General features: G+C 39.1%; 1 protein-coding gene across 1 annotated transcript; it reads left to right on the top strand.

Annotated features, from left to right (window-relative positions):
• Window positions 1–916: 916 nt before the first annotated feature.
• On the top strand, window positions 917–15,080 carry PSAT1 (phosphoserine aminotransferase 1). The gene is made up of 9 exons (XM_010076722.1): window positions 917–955; window positions 2,052–2,112; window positions 3,245–3,314; window positions 4,389–4,594; window positions 6,238–6,410; window positions 7,446–7,615; window positions 11,133–11,261; window positions 13,800–13,937; window positions 14,570–15,080. Exons 1-9 carry the CDS (start codon window positions 917–919, stop codon window positions 14,673–14,675), a joined length of 1,092 nt encoding a protein of 363 aa, XP_010075024.1. The 3' UTR covers window positions 14,676–15,080.
• Window positions 15,081–23,754: the final 8,674 nt, after the last annotated feature.

A 23,754-nucleotide genomic window follows, 5' to 3' on the forward strand; every position in this document is an offset into this window, starting at 1 on the left:
TGGGTGTCGCGGCGCGTTGTGCCGCCCAGCCCGGCTCCGCGGGGGCTGCAGAGCGAGGGCTGGGGAGCTCGAGTAAACAGTAATGAGATGAAATACCCGCACAGCAGCGAAACCTCATTTCTTCTCCCCCTCCCCACCCAGTTAAATGTCCTGGTAAGTTCGGTTTTTTTGGAAGCGCACCATAGTGTGCCTATGGGATCACTCTCCTGGAGTTTTTTTCCTGCATCTGATCTTGTGGTCGTTCGTCCAGGGCTATATCAGTTTTTGGGATGGAAAGTAAGTCCTCAGATGCACAAGGGTAGCTGTGTTGAGTATGTGATTTGTCAGCTGGCAAATAACATGGTAATTCCCTGAGAAGCCTTTATTTCAAAGGTGGTAACGAGTGTAATGTAGATGCAACCCCCTGTAAAGTTGCACCAGCTGCCATAGATTATCCAGTTATGTATGGAGAGGGAGTGGTTTCTGCCAAATTGTATGCATCTGACTTTCAAATGATGAGATATGTATTGTGGAAGTTTTCTGTTCTTTTTGTATTTCCTTCATAGTTTTCTTCATCATTTTCTGTGTTATTTCTTTAACAGATTTTCTTAGGTAAACAAATTTGATGTTTTTTTCTCCTGTCCTTTGTAGATCATGCTGCAAAGAAAACTGTTGTTCTGTCTTGATCCATTGGCTCAGAAAGGGGCTCTTTTTAGAACTGCTGCAGTATCCAGCTCTCCAACACAGTACTGAGAACCGGGTTTAGGGTTTGAGGAGAGCATAGCTGAACTGTGTATTATTAATGTTTCCCTCTCTTGAACATGCAGTACTCTTAAATGGACTACTGTATCACCTCAGTTGTTTCACTTTGATTTTGGCTGATGCTGCATGTGAAGCTCTTGGACTTACTGAAGCAAGAAGGTGGATAGAGCTCTTCATGGCTATTATAAGGTGTATCGTAAATGTTTCTTGTAAGGCATGTGTAGATTGTAATACAAAGAATGTTACTAACAGAATTGGATTTTATCAAGCAGTTTAACAAGCACTTTCAAATAGTCTGTGTGTCCCCTTTGACTGTTTTTCTTCTCCCTTGACAGGGGTAAGTTTGCTTGTGAAACATAGGGGTTAAAACGTCATAATCTCTAGCATTGAAAGCAGCACAGTTGTTTCTGGTTGACCTTTGTGTGACCAGCTGTTATAGTTGACAGGCCATGGAGATGCCCTGTCAGCAAGGTAGATTTCTTATTCCTCCAATTGTCCAGAGCATGTGGTTTCTTGGCAGATCCTGGGGTGCATGCATACAGTATTTGTTTTGGTGGCTTTTCTACAGGGGCTCCCTCCCCTCCTGCTTCCTTTAGAAATAACTAAAAATGTTCTGTCTCTCACACAAGAACTTACTGAAGTTGGAAGCTGCAGATCCTATGGTTAGAATCCAATTCTACTTTTTTGATATTAAAGAGATGGGAGAAGAAAGAAAAATGGAAGGCTGAAGCAGCAGACTACCTGGCTAGGGCTCCTAGGAGTGACCTGTGTTTTTTGGTTGTCTCAAAATTCTGCTTCATTTCTTAACTTTCAGTAGTGTAGAGAAGGCTTGTCCTCAAAAAGTGCAGGACATAATTCTGAAACCACGCCTTGTCCAGTTGGGTCAGTTTGAGGTATCTAGCTCCCCAAGCTGATTTGTTGCTTTGTTTTCCTCAACACCTTGGTTGTCCTATTTGCACAGGTGGAGGGGTGAGGATGGGGTTTTAAGATGCCTGATTAGAAAGAGTACACATTAAGCATTCTGTAAAAGGTTGGGAGCTCCTAGAAATCATTGAGATCTGGAAATGTGACTGTTGAAATAATAACTTAAAACATGGTTTCCACAGCAAGCATATGATATAATTACGCTATCTTATGAAAAGTCTTCACTTACTAGATAAAATTATATTGGTGCCTATACTTCTATCAATCTCGCTTGACAAATGTTAGTTTATTGCAATATGGAGCAGCTGGCATATGCATAATGCATCAGTGACTCTAGATAGTGGAAGATTCCCTTAATTTGTTTGTGGATTTTTTTCTTTTGTTAGGTATTATTAGAAGCACAGAAAGAGTTGGTGGACTACAAAGGACTTGGTATAAGTGTTCTTGGTAAGGCTTTAAAAGTTCTGTATTTTTGAGAATGTAGATGTTTAACCAAGAAAGAGTTTCTCATCTTGGCATTTCAGCTTCTTTTTCTTTTTCGAATACCTTAGTCTCGTAACACTTATGTCCTGAGAATACTTTTTCATACCACTTTTCTACCATTCATCAGGAGACCATAAAGTAATACATAGCCAGATGTTTAGTGATCCAAAACAAAGGACTAGAGAAAAAAAATATAATTAATCATATGTAAAACTTTTGGATCTTTGGGTAGAGATGTGTGTGTATATGTGTCTGTTTATGGCCAATACAGAAAAAAGATTTTTACGTATATCTATAAAAGACACATACTATACATATACACATACAGTACATGTGCATGTATATATAGATACCATATATAATGGCTTATATACTATGTGTCAAAACACTTGAGGTATATTTGATGTGTAGCATTCTTCTCATTAGGAAGGTAGTGCTGTCCTGTCAGAAGGAGGAGGTGTCTTCTGTGCCATATGGATAGCTGACTAGCTTTCCAGCCCCAGCTGCACAAAAATTCTATGCAAAAAGATGGTCATAATTTTACTAGTCTTGTGAGACTGTCTGGTTGCTAAAAGTAGAATGTGCAGCAGTCTCTGCAGGCTTGGAATTCATGTATGCTTATACAGGTGGAAGAAAGAATATGAATTTAATAAAAGGAATTAGTGTTAAGTGTCCTTAAATTTTAATTAGGTTGACCGCATGAAGAAATCTTGTTAAAAATAAAAGAACAAAACAAACCCCTGTACCTTACTCTATATGTGCTACAGCATTAGTAGCAGAGAAGATTCTTAGAGTGAGGAAAACTTACATCTTTCTAGGGAGTATGTTTTTCACACAAGTGTAGTTGTTCATGGGGCTGATAAGGTCATGTGGATGCCAAATGTGAATGCACTGGATTTGGCTGGACATGGACAAGACTGGAGGTATAAGTCTTGTGTGGGTATTTAGTAAGGCTCAGCAAAATAACCCCAGGAGTTATGGGAGAATGGGAACCTTCAGACCCTTTGGGTCTGTAGTGTTTTAAGCTTAACATAATTTTAAAATCACATTTGTTTATTACCATTTTGTTTCATGTTATTTCTTCTTTCCACCAAAGAAATGAGCCATCGGACCTCGGATTTCACAAAAATTTTAAATACAGCTGAAAATCTCTTGCGTGAATTGCTGTAAGTGAATTACTTCCTGGTTATTTTTATTTTATGCTTGTGCTAGTTGCACCAATAATGACTAATGTGGAGACCTTTCCTTGAAAGCGCCTGTTTGGTTGTTTTGTTTAGATACTGTGTATGATAGAGTAATAATCTTGGAGAGGACATTAGTCTTCTGTTTGACTGATGCTGATTTATATGAATGCGACAAAGGGTTTTTATTATGTTAAGATGCTTTTTGTGTCTACTATACACTGACAAGATTTTCTTCTGAAATTTTAATTTTTGCCACCTTCATAGCATTCATGAAAGGCATCAGCTTTCTTCAAGAAATAAGTGGAAACAAGAGGAATCAGCTCTCTAGAGCAGTATAGAGGTGATCTGTAGATTATTCATCAGTCTGATTTTGCTAACATAGGCTCTATGGATGTGTTTGAGAGTCATTGATCAGGAACCCTTTCCCTGTTTGTACTGTGACACATTTTTAAAAGTTTGAAAGAAATATATTTTGTATTAGAGTTAATGTCTTACAGTAGTTAATAACGGTAGTCATTTAATATAAAACCTTGACTCTTGGTCACAGGCAGAGTTATTGACAGAGGGGTTTTTATGAATAATTTAAGCAAGTAAGTTTTGTGACTGAACAACTCCTTATAGCACTTGCTCTGCATGTACAATTTACTGTACAATTGCACTTTCAAATTGAAGGGTCTCCAATCTGAATTCTGTTGTGAACACTTGGGTGTGAAGTTCTTAGCTTGACAGAAAAGCCATGAAGCTAGCCGTAGACAAAATTACAAGTGAGCATTAATTCTACTGGAATATCTTTCATGTGTACTATGATGGTAGAGCTACTTAGGAGTGAATTTGTTTAATGCTATCCAAGGGGGAAAAAAGCTTGTTTTCAGCAGTTTTTTTACAGTAAAACGTTACTCAAGACCAGTGCTGAGGTAAGTTAATGGTCTAACCTCTTGGCAGAGAGTCTTCTAAAACGACAGTGTTCTTCCTCAGTTGCTGTAAAATGCATAATATCAAGTTGTATGTATTCTGTGTCTTCTGGGAATAACATAAATTGTTCTTTCTTGCATGCAGAAATATACCAGAAAACTACAAGGTTATTTTCCTCCAAGGAGGTGGATCTGGGCAGTTCAGTGCAGTCCCACTTAATCTTGTTGGTTTAAAGGAGGGAAGGCATGCGGATTATGTGGTTACTGGAGCTTGGTCAGCAAAAGCAGCTAAAGAAGCGGAGAAGTATGCCAAAGTGAATATTGTTCATCCGAAACTAGAAACTTATACAAGTAAGCTGATGATGACATCAGTCCATGTGAATGCTTAACTTTTTAAATTGCTCCAATAATTGCTCCAACTCAGCTATTGGGTTATTGAATGTTAACTAGTTACAGAGCTGACTGCCCAGCACTCAAAAGATTGCCTGCCACATCTCTCGGTGTTCATCACTGGGACATCTGTTAGATGGCTTAACAGTCTGTTAACAATCTCCACCAGAAACGAATTGTGAAACTAGGCTGAGCAGATCCAAGAAAATAAGTGGCAAGAAGCAAGTGTGTATCTGTAGGTAAATTGTCCGCGTTGTCTTTTTTGGGTTTTTTTTTGTTTAAAGGAGTTCTTATGCTGTTTGCAGGGTTGTTGCCAGGTATTTCAGTTCCAGGTACGCTCAGTAATGAGGTTGCTCTGAAATGTAGCAACTATATCTGGGATCTTAACCTTGGTGGCCCAGGAGATGGCAGACCTGCATTCTGTTAGCTTCTTTCAAGGGTTCCCAAGTACTTATGTTCCCCACCCATGTGTCATAACAGGCAGTTGACTCTGGAATAGAAGCGGCATTTTCAACTTCTGCTCCTGAAGCTTGTTACTAGGCTTAACATAATCTGAATGACCACAGTGTAGAAGGAACAAAATGGTTAACTGTAATTGAGGCATTGGGAATTTTTGAGAGAGTCTGTTTCAAGAACATTTTAAGTGTATGATTTGTCACTGGATATATATAAATAATTATTGGAGCAGGGACACCTGAGTTCTAGTTTCTACTATTGCTAGTCATGCTTACTTTTCTTCCCTCTGGTCCAAATCATAGCATTTGAACTGGGAAGAGTGACAACAGGAATGTCTAAGAATATCCCCATATGAGTTAGTATCTTAACTGGTGATCGAGGCACTAACTTGGAAGGTAAGTTTATATCCTCTGAGGCACAGGAAGGAATTGAACCTACAACTTCCCAGTCCAGGGCAGTGTATTCCCCATTTGGCAGCTGTAGATAAGGAGAGAGATAGTAAATAATGGCGGAGGCAATAGCAGCCTTTCTTTCCCCTCATGTTTTGGTTGTTCTTCCTTTCTTCTCTCCTCCATTTGTTCTATGAAAAACCTGTCCTGTGCTGTCAAGACATGCCTGTGTATTTCCTGTTGACAGACGAAATCTTAGTTTTGCAAATCAGTTGCAAAGCTTAAATGGGAGGTAGGTAGGTAACCTTGTGTTCAGCTTGGGCAAGACTGAAATGCTTCTGGTGATGCACAGAAACACAGCTTTAGAGAACTTTGCCAGTGAGAATTTGGATTCTTCAGTGGTTCCAAAGGCATCAGGAGGATTCTTGGACCCAGTGCCTGAATTCCTCTGAAATGCTGTCTTGGATCTCTAGAGGAGTAGTTAGTAGTCTGGGATTGCAAACCTGATGAAAATCCCTTGAGGAATAAGGGCTGAAAACCAGATGGGTGTTTGCAAGCTTAATGATGGCTCACCGCAGAATTTTGGCAATGCACTGATGGATTTCCTTTGCAGATAAATTATATTTTCCTGGTAGCAAGATAATTAATACTTACACTGCAAAATCATTCCAGGTTTGCACTTAAGTCCTGTGTTTAAGGAAATGCCAGGAAAATTGTTTGTCTCCAGTGACCCCTGATATTCTTTTTTGTCTGTTTCAGACATTCCTGATCCAAGCACTTGGAATCTTAATCCAGATGCATCTTATGTCTATTACTGTGCTAATGAGACTATTCATGGTGTGGAGTTTGACTTTGTACCTGATGTCAAAGGAGCAGTATTGGTTTGTGATATGTCATCAAACTTCCTGTCCAGACCTGTGGATGTTTCCAAGGTATGGTATTGGACACAGTGGCTGCAGAAAACATTTTCAAACTTTAATGCATATAGCTAGGCACTTTGGTTGGATGGCCAGAGACATTGAGCAGTGAAATTAAGGAAATCATATTTTGTTAATTTGATATCTGATGGTGGATACAAATGTTGAAATTTAAAGTTCGAGATTTCAATATCTGTCTGTCCTTTTTCAGTAAGTAATAGCTGTCCAAGATCACTTGACTACTGTGTGGTCTTCACTGATGCTCTAACTGAAAAAGATATCTTCTGAATCTTAATTAGTTTGTAGATAGTGTATATGGCTATAGCAGGGTGCTGTGAATCAGAATTTTTGATCCTGCCTCTTACATGGAAAATCTGTAACCCCTTTTAAGCTTCTGAAGGTTCTTGTGCCTTGCAATTACTGTATCTGTTTTATAGATAACACAGAGGCAGAACATAGTACTTGCATGTTTGAAGTGTATTAAGAGTGGGAAGTGTTACTGACTAGTGAAGGTGTGTCTTTTCACCTTTCTTATTTGCGTGTAGCAAAAAGAAGGGGCAGTTGTTAGTGCATTTGTCTTGTCCTACCCTGATCTGCCTCTTTGCAAAGGGGGTTTATATGGTGCCTGTTGTGATATACCAGATTGGTTGAAAATACTGTGATCTGTGTGTGAGTTTATTTTTAGTAAATTTGCTTGGATTAGTGTGAAATGGGGACAGGCTGCCTTGAGAATTATTTGTGCCTATTAGATAAATATTTAGCAAATTATTGGGAATTTTGTTATGATTATCCTCCTCAGCTGAATGAAGGTATGTGGTTCTGGTAATAGATGTACATGGGGTAACAACTGTAGCTGTAAGTGTGCTTTGAAATCAGAACTTAGGAGTCCTAAGTCGTCTTTGACCTACAACTTGCTAATTTTCAACATGTTCTCCAAGCTGTTCAGCTGAGTTATATGCCTGTTGTATAATGATACTGCTGTATGACCCAGTTATAAGATCTACTAGTCAATGCACATAGCAAGTCCTTCTTTTCTTCTTTCTGTTAAAGTTTGGTGTGATTTTTGCTGGTGCTCAGAAGAACGTTGGCTGCGCTGGAGTTACTGTTGTAATAGTACGTGAGGACTTGCTGGGATTTGCACTGAAAGAGTGCCCTGTAGTACTGGATTACAAAACACAAGCAGTGAATGGTTCTTTGTATAACACTCCACCATGCTACAGGTAAGTTATCCTGCTATTTAGTATCTCTCATTCAGAAAGCTACTGCACTGCCATCTGCTGCTTTTATTGAGAGAAGTTTCAGAAGTTGAGTATTTGACTTCAAGTTATTGATATGTTGGAGTGTTGCACATGATTCCTCTGGAAACATGGGAAATGTACAGCCATGTGACTGTAGCAGGCTTTGATGTTGCCTAGTGGGACTCAGCCATAAAGGACATGGTATTTTTAGAAGTAAATGTATGTCATAGTTCTGTTGTGGAAGTTTCAGGATCCAGTTCTGACTTGCATAAACACAACTCTGGTTAATTCAGTGGTGATGCTTCTAACATTGAAAGTAGGTAATCTGGCACTTGATCTTGCTTCTTGAACACTCAGTACAGATTTGATTTAAGTTCTACCTGAGGTTGTTCTCAGTGTTTGAAACTCTAGATCCCTATCCCTGTAAAATAATTTTTTATTAAAAGGCGTTTTAGTCATTGCTTTGCTTTATTCTCTAGTACAGTTTTCTGTGTTTCTTTACTACCTTAGCATTTGGCTTGGCATTCAAAAATAAAATTGGTTTAGCTTCATAATAATTGCTTGCAATCAAGATCATAAAATTGACATATACTTGGTGATTTCATGTATGCAAGAAGCAGAACAGACTGCAGCTTGCTCTTTTAAAATTACTTTCTCCTAGCTTCTGATAGCTAGTGAAATGATGCTTTGCTACTGGAATATTTAGGTGTTGAGCCAGTAGTATCTACCCATTCTTAGTCTGGAGCATTTTTATATCGATGTCTACTAAAATTATTATTTTAAAAATTAAAATCCTCAAAACAAGTATCCTTTTTTCCCCCAGAAGTTTTTTTTAAATTACTTTGAAAATATCAATTTCCACTTTTAAAGATAAGATTTCCTTTTGATTCAGATAATTTGACAATGCAATCTCATATTGTTGATGGTTAATCCCGGCTCTCACAGCTTTTTCGTACATGCCAGAATGGGCAAACTTAAATTGCCTAATGATGTCCAGCAGATATCAAATGCACTATATAGTCATAAAGTACAGTGATTCCTGTGTATAAAGCTTACCTTAATGCCATCACTTATTTAAATTCAGCAGAATTTTAAGTGATACAAATTGTATCTCTGAATCTGCTGGTTCTCACGGTGGTGGGTACTGTTACAATGACATAGATACAGTTATCTTAATCTATTACAGTGACTCTTCTGGGTGTGTGTTTATTCCAGACTTTAAAATGCACAACTAATTTTCTCAAGGAATATGCATACCGTAGAGTATGTAGTGCTGGAACAATGTGTTCTCGCTGTCAGCACATCTGCCCTATCGGCTGGATATACCTGATATCCTTAGGGCTGGTGTCTAAGACAAGAATTAACCTTACAATGTTTCCAGATTTTTGTCGTCTTTCTGTTTGTAGCTTTGTAACATAGGCAGTATGTGTGTCTTTTTTCCAGTGATTGATAAATATTCTAGTTCATGATCAATTATTTTCCTGACTGCCAAGTCACACATACTGTTTAGGACACCGTGTACTTGGACATGTCAGGTTTTAAATCCAGCCATTTGGATTTCCAATAACAAAGCTATTTCCGTTTGAAAAACCAAAGTTCCACTTAATCTCAGCACTTGAACACAGTGTTGCTTCCCTGGTTTGAAAAGCAAACCAAATTAAATTCCGCAGCTTTGTTTTATCCACTGTAAAGAATTCCTGAAAAGAAAGTGCTGCTTTAGCTGTAACTTAGTATCCCTCAGTAATATTAACAGGGTAGTAGGAAGAAAAAGGTAGGGAGTTGAAAAGAAAGTTGAACTAACAGTCTTTCTGTTTTCTGGTCACTGTCTTGCCAGATTTCACTTCATACTACAGACCCACATTGGAGTACACTCCAGAATCCAGAATGTAATATGATTGAAAATTTGGCAGGGTGCACATCTGTTTGGCTTGGTTCTAAATGCCTGTTCCAGTTTTTGTAAGGAACTGGCAAAGCTGCTTAGTTCTTTCTCTGCACTTTTCTTTGCACTCTAATGGTTTGCTGGCAGATAGCCAGGAAATACTAACAGAATTTGCAAAAGCTGCTTCAGAGGGATGTTAAATTAAATTAAGGTGATGCTAATGGCTTTAGCCATTTGGCACTACAGAGCTTGACTCTTTGACCCTGATCTGCTTTGCTAAAATTACCAATGAACTTGCTATAAAAAATCTAATTTCCAAGCTCCAAGGTTTATTTTGCATTTAAAATTGCTCCAGAAACATTTTGACTGACATAAAAGAAGGATAAAATATTTCAGCTGGCTGGGCTTTGTGGATGACTCCAAGGCTGACTTTTTTAGCCCTTTCTTGTCCGAGAACTTTCAGTCAAGGAAGTGCGGGCAAGAGGTGTGTGTGGCCTTGTATATTGGCAAGGGCCTATGCTATACTTCACTGAAATCCTTTACACTGTTGTAAATGTGACAAGATTGCACTCTCAAAGCTATAATGTGCTTTGTGTAAAAGGCCATGTGTAACCTCAGTTATTCTGCATTTTTTCTGCAGTGTTCAAAGATTTGATGTTGGCATCTCCTGAGAAATTAAAAGCAGCAGAGTTTAAAACAGCCTCCTGCTAGAATTGTGTTAGGGAAATTTGTAGGGCAATGTTCTCTGAGCCACTCCCTTGGAATCTGTAATGAAGGGATTAATAAAAGCAAGCTTATTGGAAATATGCCATAAAAACTTGTGAATGGTTTATTATGTAAAGTGTTGTAGTCATGGGAAGTGCCTGAACTTGAACAAGCTGAGTTTTGTAGCAAAAGCACAAAGGCAAAGGGCCTGGGGGATTTTTTTATGTTGCACTTAGTAACTAGCATTGAAATAGTCACAAGCCACATGATGCCAGTAGGATTCCAGCTCTCTACTTAGAACTTGAATGGTAATGAATAATTAAGTGTAATAGATCATTGTTTGCTTCTCCAGACTTCACTGTTCATGTGGGGAAAAGGTCTTTTTAGACAGCAATGGAATTCTAGTTTTTAACATTTGTGAAAATGGGATTAGATTTCTGGTATTATTTATGTACATAACATTTGAGATTCACCCATGCATCTTTGCTAAAGCACCTGTGCAAAGTGGATGCTACTAACTTTTGTACTAACTTTGGCTCTTTCTAGGACTTTGACAGGCAGTTGTATGGTCAATGAACTGGCAGTCCATGCTGCATGTCTGAGGATGTCCTTGGGACCCCTGCAGGGCTGCGGGAAACCTGCAGGACTTGTCAGTGTGTGGTACAAAGGATTAAGTTTGGTCCAGCAGATTTGTGTAGCATTTGAATTTTGGGATACTTCACCTGTGTCCAAAAAACATTGCCTGCTTGGAACTGTCATAATTTGTAAAATAGTCCACATTCTGAGTTGTTAATCTTAAGCACCCTAAAACCAAGCATAACATTTTGTTGCTGAAAGGTTTTGGAAATATTAAACAGGACTGTTGTTTTTAATTATTTAAGTAATGTGACTGAAAAATGTTCTTTCCTGTTGCAGTATTTATATAATGGGATTGGTACTTGAATGGATAAAGAATAATGGTGGAGCTGCATCTATGGATAAACTTAATTCAATCAAATCACGAATGATTTATGATATTATAGACAAATCTAATGGATTCTATGTGTAAGTAGCTATGCTTTTCCCCTTTCTTTCAATATTGATGTAAAGCCAAACGCACTCATAGCTTTTAAGAGTCTGTAGCATATTTTTAGTTACTTTTTCAGTATATATAAATTTTGAGGAATCCCAGAATCCTACAGGAGTTATTTGTGCAAACCATTCACTTAACTCTCCAAGGATGAGCCTCATTCCAGTAGAAAGTTATTTCAAGTTGTCCTGTATAGGTCAGTTGTGAAGCATATTAATAACGTGTGTTCTAAACATAACAAAATGCAGGAGCCCAGGAGAAGAGTATACCAAAACGAGATATGCATTCTGGTTTGTATGCTTACTGAATCTCTTGGGGAAATACATGCTGAAACAAAGTGGCTTGTAAGAAGTTGTAGAGACCACTTTTGCATCATATTCTCCCTACCAGCTCTTTCAGTAATCAAAGACTCTGCCTTTTCTCTGTCAAGCAGAGCATTTTTATTAGCTAATTGTGCTAAGTTCTGAAACACTTTCTGAAATAGAGGAAGATCAGACCTAGATGTAGTCAAAATGTCATACATTTTCTTTATGTACAATTATTTTTTTCAGCTATTTTTGATGGTTTTCCAAAGCAGACTTAATCCTCTGAATTTTACATATTGTTGCAAGGTATTTTTGAGCTCACAGGACCTCAAATATGTATAGTTAAAAGATGACATTGTAATTTGGAATAATTCTAATGCTTGCCAAGCTCAAAAACTAGTAATTGACTATGAAACTGCAAAATATTTTCCTTCACCTTCAGTATAAAATAAACAGTTTTTAGACATAATTAACTTTCAAGTCAGTTAGGATAGGCAAATTAAATTTGCATTTTAAATTAAAGCTGTCTGTAATCTTCATTGGCAGGGATATAGTTCCATCATAATATTTAATACATTATGCTTATCCATTTAGTTAATGAGAACAGCTTTGCCTTTAGCATTGTCATGATCAGGATTGTGATCCTGCTCTACTGAAATACTGAGGGTTTTTCATAAACCTCAGTAAGCAAATGAAGCCTTGAAAAAACATTTTGTGTCAAATAGAAGTCTGTTTCTGGCAAGCTGTCTATAAGGCTGTGAGTGAAAAACTCAGTGCAGATAGGATGGTAAAAGTCAATTGGGAGGGCAAAGCAAGCTTCACTAACTGAGCTATATGCGTCTTTCTAAGCAATATAGTTCAGACTGTATTTTTTTTAACTGTATCCATGACTAAAAGGAAGTCTTATCTGAAGCTGCCTCCCATCTGTAATGTGCCACCTAATCTGTGGCAGGCTTCACTGGGTAAGCAGTGTGACAATCAATTTAGCAAATGGAGGCTTTCTTCTGCAAAGTGCTGTGTGCCATTTGCTGTTTGCTTTCCAAAGTTTGTGCACTACATCAGAGTGCCTAGTAGGAACTGGATCTTCTAAAAACCATAGCGTAGTTACACTTGTTCAACTATGTGAATACTTACAAGCATAGACCTTTTTTAAAGAGTGTTTTCCTGATTGCATCTGAAGCAAAAAATTTGCATAGGCAGATATTATGATTGATTTTTTTTCTTCTTCATAATGGAGACATCTGTACAATGGAGCAAGAGAAGAACTAAAAAAGAATGATACTCATTCTTTGTCAAGGAGAATAATAGGTATGAAATTTACATGCAGTTTATGAGAAAACTTATTCCTAATGAATCCCTGCAAGAATCTGCATCACAGCCTTAGGAAAGAATAAATCTAGAGGCTTCAAATCTCTCTTGTAACTAGAAGCACTAAAGAAGAATATTAAATTTTTATTTCCTGTTCTTACCTTCACAAAATAATTGAAGAGAAAATCTGCTTTAAATATATCTTGAATTTCTACTTTTGATTAAAGGGAATTTTAAGTCATTAAAGATCTGTGATGCACCTCATACATGTTGTGGCCATGTATGCAATGCAAGATTTGTTCTAGAGATGTCTTCTCTACTTGAGAAGTTCATGGTTCTGAGTAATACTAATGTAGAAGTTGGATTGAAACCACTAATGGAAATCTCTTTAATGTCCTCCCTTGAAATTCTTATACTACTTTTAGCTCTGTTTAGCTGAGTCAAGCTCAACTCTGGTAGCACTTGTGACTAGCTGAGTAAAAGTAAGCATGTCAGTCTTTGAGGATAAAGAGAAGAAACTGTTTGAGATTTAGTCAAAGTTCGCTGTAATGAACCTCACTTACCCTAGGCAATGTAACTGAGACTGTCATGGGTGGGATGGTGGGTTATTATGTTTTTTTTAAAATTAGATCTCTTTACAAGCCTCCTGTGCATTCTTCTGGGGCAATTTTGCATATGCCAGGAGGGGTTAATAAACCTTCCATTTACTGTTTCTGTTATTATACTTGGTTAAAAAAGGAAGGTTGCTTTTTTTCCACAGAAAGTAATGGTATTTTCAATTATGGAGGAGTAACTTTAGTGCTAAACAGATGCAATTGTTAACTTTCCAAAATTGTATACAGCTGAAAATGTAAACTTAGCACAAAATAAGTTAATCATTACATTCTGCAACTTCTCTAGATGTCCAGTGGAGAAAAAGAACCGAAGCAGAATGAATGTCCCTTTCCGTATTGGCAATATCAAGGGTGATGAAGCACTGGAAAAGAAATTTCTTGAGAAAGCTGTAGAACTTAACATGATATCTCTGAAAGGGCATCGGTAAGTATTAGAGTCAGATGAATCCCTTTCCTGTGCAGAATAAACTGTTACTGCAGTGACACAGCAGCAGGCATAGTGCATTGACTTACCAGCCTGTCTCACCCTCAAGCTGTTCCTCATATTGATTTGGCATCACTTGGAAACAGCAATCTAGAAACTGCAATCAGAGACTGCTGGTGGCTCAACGACTGCTTAGGTGTGGTGGGGCTCAGAGCTTTCTCTGTAATTTTGCTTTCTTCTCGAATTTGATAAATCTGGCTCTGTGCAAATGCCAAAGAAGGTGTCTCTTGAGGTCAGATTCTGTCATTGTATAAAGCATTTCATTACGTGACTTGTCTACCTGGTTGCAAGAGTTCCTTCCCATGTTCAGTGCTGTTTGTTGGGTTAAAGAGGATAGCTTTTTGATGTCAGAGGGCTACAGCATTGGACCTGTAAATGACTAATAAACATTGCGTTTCTCTAGATTGCAAGCTTGTCTTGAAGAATTAAATGTTGCTTCTCATTCACATAACATGTGAATTTTATCCCTTTGGAGAAGGGGTAGGTTTAAATGTCTGTGAATGTTATTAATGTATTTTTGAGGATATATAAAACCTTTCTATTTTTTTTCTCACCTCCTCTTTTCAATTCAGATCTGTGGGAGGAATCCGTGCCTCTTTATATAATGCGGTGACTGTGGAAGATGTTCAGAAGCTTGCAACATTCATGAGAAACTTCATGCAGATACATCAGTCATAAATGCCCAGGGGATAGAGCCATGCTGCACATTTATGAAATAAAACCTAAAGGGTTTGAAAGTTACTGTGATACTGCACAGCTGTAGTGCACGAGTTATATTTTCTTTTAGTTCCTGTAGCTATTTTACTTAACTGCATGGGATTGAGGGCCAGTCTTGCAATGTCTCAGCAGCCTTGGCCTCACTGAAGGTGAGGATCCCCAGGCTGATCAAGATTGGTTCCCGAATTTGCAAACCAGTATTCATAATGTGTAGTTAAAACATGAGTAGCATTGTAAGATGCTATGGATCTGAGTTGTTCTTGCTTCTAGTTACAAATTACTACTTCAGCAATGCTTTGTTTTCAGTAAACCTCAGGAAACAACATTTTTTTTCATAAGCTTTCTGTAATGCTTTACAAATACTCTGTGACCATACAGTGAAACAAGAACTAACGTCAAATACTCTAAGGATATCCAGTTGGTTTCAGATACATTCCAACAGTATACCACCAGCAGTATTTAGGAGTTAATGTCTGCATTCCTAACTCAAGGACCTTGCCTTCAGACTTTTGCTTGCATGCTTGAAGTACTATCCATGTAGCAATAACCATTTGTGGTTAAAGTCCATAGGACTGTGCCTTTTTTCTTATTACCATGTATTGGTTTAAAGCTAAGATATGTAAGTCTGTAATTAAATCAATATATAAGATGTTTATTTCTCTATGCATTTTGTATAGTAAGCTTCTCTAGGTTATTAATTTTATATTCTTATTTTCAAGTGTGCATATTTGCTTTTGCCAAAAGCTTTGTTTTAATTTGTTAACCGTGTGCCAAACTGGATTGCTGTATTCCACACAGTGGATCTGAGACTTTCTCTGCACTGACTTCCTAGCCCAAAATGCAGCAGACTTTCTTGTCTGGTACTTCTTAAATGTCTTTGTTCTCTAATTGCTCTAGTATTTTCTCTGCGTTTTCCTTTAGTTCTGTACCTTTTTGTATGTGGGACTTTGCCCAGCTGCAGTAAATATACATCTTGACTTCTCTGCATTTTCCTGACAATGCGTCATGCTTTTGGTCCACCTTTCTCACTTTATCTTTCTGTCTTAGTCCAGACTTTGATACTCTGGGCTAGGGAAGGAACTGTGGTTACACAAATCTTCAGAAGATCTTTTATTGTAGTATTCTTGAGTTACTTTTCCTTCTCAGCTTGACAATTTGCTGCCAATGGCCATATATCATCAGTAGTCTCCCATTTTAACTTATGTAGAAGCTGTGTGCTAGTATTCATAGTGTTTAACATTACTGCAACATGGCTTCAAACTGTAAACTCCTCGGTACTTTTGGGACTTTTTTATTTTCATGTAACACCAGTACAGTGGTAACAATTTAATAATGATAGTGGTGGACTGTCCCTTTCTTGATGGAATCTCACAGCAAGTTGGTAGAGTTGTGCTAGGTTCAATTACATTCCTATCTGAAAAGTTACCATTTTATGACTATTGTTTTGAGATTTTTGTCAACTTAATGTAACTCAAATGAATTAAACAATCAGGTGAAGAAAATAAAACTTAATCACAGCATGCTCCAATGTACCAATGAAGCTTTTGGTTTTGTCACTTTCAGAAGGATGAGAAGTCATGTGTAATGTGGGTTAGAATTTTAGATACCAGTATCATCTGTTTCCCTAAAAAGCAAGCTTCTCTCATGCTTTATTTCTTTCTGAAAATAGTCTTTCCTACAACTAGCATGGAAACAAAAGCATTACTATAAGAAGGCTTTAAGAACCGTTTTTGTCCTGCCAATCATGAAGATGTAATTCAGGTTCCATATTAAGCTTTTTAACTTAGGCAAAATTTTGAGGATGTAGAATTTTAGAATTTGTTTTCAACAGTAGCTGCAGCTTATCCCTCTTTCCAAAAGTTGGGAAACCTTTCTGTTTTGTAACAGCCTTGCATTCCTCTTAGTGGGCACACTTTGTGTGATTACAGAAAAGCTTGCACTGCTTTATGCAGCTGATTCATGAACCCAGCAGGGTACCTCTTTGCTACTTCTGAACTTTGCCTAACATCTTGTCAATGAAAGACTCATTTTTTTTTTTTTAATCCAGAAAGGCAAAAATTGCATTAAAGCAAAATGCAGAGTGAAGACTACATTAGCAGGCAGTGATTGACTAAATATCATGTGAGGGGGATGCAGGAATAGGAATGTGTGCTGAATGAGTTAGTTACCTGCAGTATGTTTCAGACTCATCCGTGCAGCAGTTCTACCCATCCAAGCTGCATCCCTGAAAGATAAAATCAGGGTACTGAGCCATGGTGGACAGAGAAATACCACTTCCTCTCATCAGATTAGTAGTAGGAATTTTAGCAAGAGGTTGCTGAGAATTTTGGTCTGTTTCCCTTATGTCAAGCATTTCCAAGATGGGTCAATAACTGCAGTGTTTGGAAGTAGGGCTTTTCTTGGTGTGATGTGAATACTTCTGAGGCATTCAAAGGTGTTGAAAAACAGAAGTAAAATACTGGTCTCATCTGAGACTTTTCAATGAACAGTGCTTTAAATTCCTCTTCTAGTGAGTTGTGTCTCCTAGCTCTTGTGTTTGATCTCACAAGAGCAGTTGCTAGAATTCTCTTTCGTTTGTAGTGTAAAGGTCCCAGGCCGCTGTCTTTCCCAGGCCTGGCCTCAAAAGAGAAGGCTGCTAAGGAGGTTGTTTTGTTCCTGCTTTGCTTTAGTCCAGGTGAGAACTGTAGATCAGGAAGGTACCCTGTCCCAGGGGACTCTTGTCATTTGTCAACAATGGGATCTTCCATGGCAGTTGTGGTACTATCTAAGCCTGGCAAAAAATTAAATTGGAAGTTGGATTGTGACATCCTAATTTAACTAGCAATTCTATTGGATATAAATGATTCATGTGGATGGTCCTGCCTTTGTGTCAGTGGACACTCTGTATTTTCATATTTTTTCTCCTGCTTCTGTTTGAATTTAATCCTGTTTTTCTTTTCAACTTGTATCTGGCTTAATATTTTTAGATGTACCCAGGGATGTTTGGATGTAAAAAGTTTAAGCCTACTATTGACTTTAAAGTAAATGTTTGGAATGAAGCAGGAAAAAAAGACATCATACACTGATGGATTAGAAGTTGTCAAGAGTATACTGAAAGCATTATTAGGTCTGGCATTATATTGGCATATGATTAATGTTTGCTGTATTTCATTCTCTGGATAGAAAATAAAATGAGGGCGGACCTCTTCATATTTTATAAGAATGTACCTAATTAAAAAGTGAAATGTTACAAGGTTTTACATGAAATCAGTCATGTTAATTGGAAAGAGGTATCCCATTCCAGTTAGTAATTGGACTCTTGATAATTTAAAACCAGGATTCATGACAGTCTGTGATAAATTGGTCCCTTTTAGGCTAAAGAAGCTAAGAAGTTATAATTACCAATGGATTACTGAATGGTTGGAGGAGTGTGATCAAAGAGATGCGAGGAGATACATAGATGAGCTGGTAGCTTGTGAAGATGCATTTTTTTTTAGGTAACTAAGGAATAAATGTGTATTTAATGTGACAGAAGCAAAAGCTGTACAGTTTCTGAAATCCCTGAAAACTTGTATTCAATCTCCTACCTTTACACTATGCATAAAAAGCAAAAATTGAGTATTTTAGTAAATGGGTTAATTACAAAAAAGATATTAAAAAAATCATGTGAGAGGTTGAAATTTGATAAACTATTATAAGAGGAATTACCACTGAACTGCTTAGAATTTGTAACATAATGAACAAGTCTGGGTATGATTCTTTGTTTTAGTTCCACGATGTAAATGGAAGACATTTGAAAGGCATATTGCTGAAACTGGGGATGGTGGTAAAACACTTCCTGCTTTATAACTGAATAAATATTTTTCCATAATGTAAGTAGTAGTTTTTGGACTTGAAAGAAACTGTATGAAAATGTCAAACTCTGGTGCTATGTTTTATAGCTGGGCAAACCAGAACTAAAGAATTATAAAAGCTGGAAAACTTAGTTCTGGTCTGGCACGATGTAGGGTCACACTAGCTTGTCGCTTTTCTTCCCCACCAGGGCAGCCCCAAAGTCCTGCTTTTGGTCACTTTTTTTTTGTGAAAACAGACCCTGCCTTAGTGTTAGGCAGGTGTTAATGTTGTCTCAGTTGTAACTGGGCTTCACCTGATGCCCCCGTATTCTGAGTTGTATGTCAGGTCTGGTCAGCCTATCAGGATGGAAATTAAAGGTTTTGGCTGTGGAGATACTTCAGTCAGCCACCTGAACTGTAACTCCTCCTTCCTGGTATGGCATGGAAACTTGCCTTCAGTTCCCTAAATCTGGCTGGTGATGTGAGGTAGTTTGAGGTAAGACAGGACACTGCTGTGGTGGTGTGAGGGGTCCTATGGTGTGGCAAGAGAAAGGGCGATAGAGATTGACAGCAGAGGTATGTACTCCTGCATCCTTAGGAAGCATTGGAACAAGTTAGTGGTGAAGTATGTGTAAGGTAAATGCTGGGTGACAGCTGGTGAATAGGGGGATATATTGCAAGGCTTTGGAGTTAAGTTGTGGAAAAACTAAAGGAGAGGAATAGAAACAGAAGAAAAATATTAAGAGGGTAATACAAGATAAAGTTGTTATTTTGGTGTAGCCATTTTGCCTATTGGTGTAGGATCACTTTAAAAGGTAGTGCTCTGCCTTTCTTCACTGCCTTCCTCATCCAGGAGGGGTACTGTTGATTTTGTGGCTCCATGACTACTAATGTCACCATAAGGGATGTAGCAAAAGTGTGGCTAGAGCAGGAAGTGTGTCAGAACTTAACAGTCAGTTAAATCTGTGAGTAGAGCTACACCCTTACTTTGCATGCACAGCCACACAATGTACCCCAAATGTGTAACTTGCTTCCATACTGTAACGGTAAGTGCAGATGAACAAAATTCTCTGTTCAGTTACTACTTTACATCTGTTATAATCAGAGAAGCAGTCTCATTGTGTTCTGAATGCCCTCTAGCACTAGTTTTAATTACAGCATTACTTTGAAAGGGTATTGCTAGTTTGACAGCACTAGCAAGAATCTTTAACTGACAGTTGAGTGTACATTTCAGTAAGTGAAAAGTAGTCCACAATAATACACAAATTTATGTGTGTGCAGTAAGCCAGAATACTACTACTATCCCTACCACATTTGTCACAGAGAAGGTAACCACACATCTGGGATTCTGACACTAGCTCTCTTCCAAGTTTTGTTTGGTTTGATTTCTCACTACTGCTTCATAGATGATTTGAACCACACCTGAATTTAAAAAACAAAACCCTGCAAGGGAATGCATCCCAAAAATCATCCACAGTTCCTTCAAGTTTTAAAATGTATCATGTATAGGTGAATATTTGGTACCATTGTTTTTGTGAAGTTTTAATTTGTGTTCTGATTGCATTGGTTCCCATGGTTTTACATGTACGGTGAAATGTGACTTATCCAGTATGGAAGCAGTTCTACAGTTCTTCCATGTATATCGCTTTCAAGATGTTAAACTCTGACAAAAAAAAAAGTCTGTATTGCTTGTCTATGACATGATACTTTTGTGAGACCCCCCCGGAGTACTGCATCCAGCTCTGTGTTTCCCAGCCCAACAAAGAAATGGACCTGTTGGAGTGGGTCCAGAGGAGGCCCACAAAAATGATCAGAGGGCTGGAGCACTGCTCATATAAGGAAAGGCTGAGAGAGTTGGGGTTGCTGAGCCTGGAGACAAGAAAAGAAGACTCTGGGGAGACCTTATTGCCGCCTTTTAATATACGAAGGCAGCTTGTAAGGAAGATGGAGAGACTTTTATCAGGGAGTGTAGTGACAGGATAAGGGGCAGCTGTTTTAAACTGAAAATAGTAGGTTTAGCTTGGAGATGAGGGAGAATTTTTTTTTTATGATGAGAGTGGTGAGACAGTGGAACAGGTTGCCCAGAGAAGTTGTGGGTGCCCCGTCACTGGAAAGATTGAAGGTCATGTTGGACAGGGGTTTGAGCAACCTGATGTAGTGAAAGATGTCCCTGTCCATGGCAAGGGATGTTGGAACTAGATGATCTTTGAAAGGTCCTTCCATCCCAAACCATTCTATGATTCCATGATGAAACAAATCTTTTATTTTGGAGTAAGGCTAGTGTAGATCTTAGTTCAAGATTTGTACCACCAGTGAATCTGTTCTGCACATTGCAGAATGGTAGAAGTTTATAATGATTGACAATCCATTCTGAGAAGGGGATAAATGAATAACAGGTGCAGATCACAGATCAGAACTGCCTTGGTTCAACAATACTGAAATAACACCTGCAAATATTGAGCAAAGATACTACTGAGCATTGCTAAATCCTTACTGGAGCAAAATGAGCAGCATTAGAAGACTGTTGGGCTCTGTATATTTGCTTGCAATTCCCACTTTTATAAAAGTTGTGTTTAGACAATTTACTTAATTTAAGATGCTCATTCCTGATTGTAGAAAATGTGGAGCTTATTTTATTAAGAATGCTTATGCAGAATGAAAGGCATTGAGGAATTTACTTAAAGGATCAGAAGTCTGGGGATGTAATATGAAGCAGCACACAGTTTGTGTGGCTCTCCCCGTCTCTGTGTAAGGGAGGACATTTTGCACAAAGACAGTCTTGTTAAGAGGTTTAGTTCTGGAATCAGGCTGAGTCAGAAGTAGACAGGAAGTATAAGTTTTTGTAGAATAATGAAACAATATTCATAGAGGAAGATGCTCCTAAGAGAACATAAACCATCTGTTGGGGTGGGTGCTGGCCCCTTCTCTAAAGTAACAAGTGATAGGACAAGAGGAAATGGCCTCAAGTTGCGCCTGGGGAGGTTTAGGCTAGATATTAGGAAAAAATTTCTTCACTGAAAGAGTGATCAGGCATTGGAACAGGCTGCCCAGGGAAGTGGTGGAGTCACCATCCCTGGAGGTGTTCAAGAAACGTGTAGATGTGGTGCTTCGGGACATGGTTTAGTGGGTTAGGTGGTGTTGGGTTGATGGTTGGACTTGATGATCCTTGAGGTCTTTGCCAACCTTAATGATTCTGTGTTTCTGTCATGTGTTATCCTCTATGTTAACCACCAGAGAATCATAGAATCATAGGATGACTTGGTTTGGAAGGGACCCTAAAGATAATTTAGTTCCAAGCCCCCTGCCATGGGGTTCCACTAGACCAGGTTGCTCAAAGCTTCATCCAGCCTGGCCTTGAACATCTCCAGGGATGGGTGGCCCCAGCCTGCTCTGGGCAATCTGTTCCATTTTCTCACCACCCTCGCAGTAAAATATTTCTTCCTAATATCTAATCTAAACCTGCCCTTTTTCAGTTTACAACTGTTACCCCCTCATCCTATCACTACACTCCCTGATAAAGAGTGCCTCCTCATCTCTCCTGTAGGCCCCCTTTAGGTTATGGAAGGCTGCTGTAAGGTCTCCCCAGAGCCTTCTCCAGGCTGAACAATGTGAAATGCTACTTGTTATGTCTTTCATACTCAGAGAATAACTTTGTATTTCAGTCAGATGTCTTTTATTTCAGATTAACCCAAACACACAGGCTAGCCATTTAGAAAATGTGAAAGTCTGACAAGTTCTCTGTGTCTCAGGAGATATTGATGGGGAAGATCCACAATGGCAGAACGGCATCAGTGGTTCACAGTATTGCACTCCTCAGTTTGTGCTGAAGTGTCTCACAGTGCTTGCTAGCACTCTGTGTGACACTGTGTGCAGAAGACTTGTTTGGTGTCAAAGCAAATAATCAATGCTTACATGTGAGTAAATCTGGAAAGTTTAACTGCAGACTAAGATCGTAAAAGATCAGTGAAGGCCTTAGCATGTGTATTGGGTTTATGTGTCAGGGTTTTGATAGCAGGGGGTGCTATAGGGATGGCTTCTGTGAGAAGCTGCTAGAAGCTTCCCCCATGTCTGACACATGGCTCTGTGACAGACCTGCTGCCCACCGAAGCTGAGCCCATCAGTGGCATTGGTAGTGCCTCTATGACAACTTATTTAAGAAGAGGACAGAAACCTGCGCAACAGAAACTGCAGCAGGAGAGAGGAGTGAGAATATGTGAGAGAAACAACTCTGCAAACACTAAGGTCAGTGAAGAAGGAGGGGGAGGAGGTGCTCCAGGCAAGACCACGGTGAGGCAGCTGTGTCCCTGCAGCCATGGAGGGTAACGGTGGAGCAGATCTCCACCTGCAGCTGTGGAGGATCCCATGCTGGAACAGGTGGATGCCTCGGAGGCTGTGACCCCATGGGAAGCCCTGTGCTGGAGCAGGCTCCTGGCAACACCTGTGGCCCCATGGAGAGAGGGGCCTGTGCTGGAGCAGGTTTGCTGGCAGGACTTGTGACCCTGTGGAGGACCCATGCTGGAACAGTGCATGAAGAACTGCAGCTGGTGGGAAGGACTCACATTGGAGAATTTTGTGGAGGACTGTCTCCTATGAGAGGGATCCCACGCTGGAGCAGGGGAAGAGTGTGAGGAGTCCTCCCCTGAGGAGGAAGGAGTGGCAGCAACAAAGTGGGATGAACTGGCTGCAATCCACATTCCCTGTCCCCCTGCACTGCTTGGTGGAAGGAGGTAGAGAAATCAGGAATGAAGCTGAGCCCAGGAAGAAGGGAAGGGTGATGGGAAAGGTGTTTTAAGATTTAGTTTTTATTTCTCATTATCTTACTCTGATTTGGTTGGTAATAAATTAATCTGATTTCCCAAGTCAAGTCGGTTTTGCCTGTGATGGTAATTAGTGAGTGATCTCTCTCTGTTCTTATCTCGACCCGCAAGCTTTTTGTTATATTTTCTCTTCCCTGTCCACCTGAGGAGGGGAGCAATAGAGAGGTTTTGGTGGGTACCTGCCATCCAGGCAAGGTCAACCCACCACATGTTCCAAGGCTCAACAAACTTACCCTTCACAGAGCAAATTGTAGGTCAGGCCAGGAAGAAATCTATTCTGTGGACTGTGAATACCTTGGTGTGGTTGAGCTCCATGTAGAGATGAGATCCAAGAATGCGAAACAGAAACAGTTGCACAGGAGTGAAAAGCTACAGGAGCAGTATTTTACTTGAACTGGGGCATAAGAGATG

Source organism: Pterocles gutturalis, unplaced genomic scaffold (assembly GCF_000699245.1).
Source record: "Pterocles gutturalis isolate BGI_N339 unplaced genomic scaffold, ASM69924v1 scaffold283, whole genome shotgun sequence".
NCBI lineage: Eukaryota > Metazoa > Chordata > Aves > Pterocliformes > Pteroclidae > Pterocles > Pterocles gutturalis.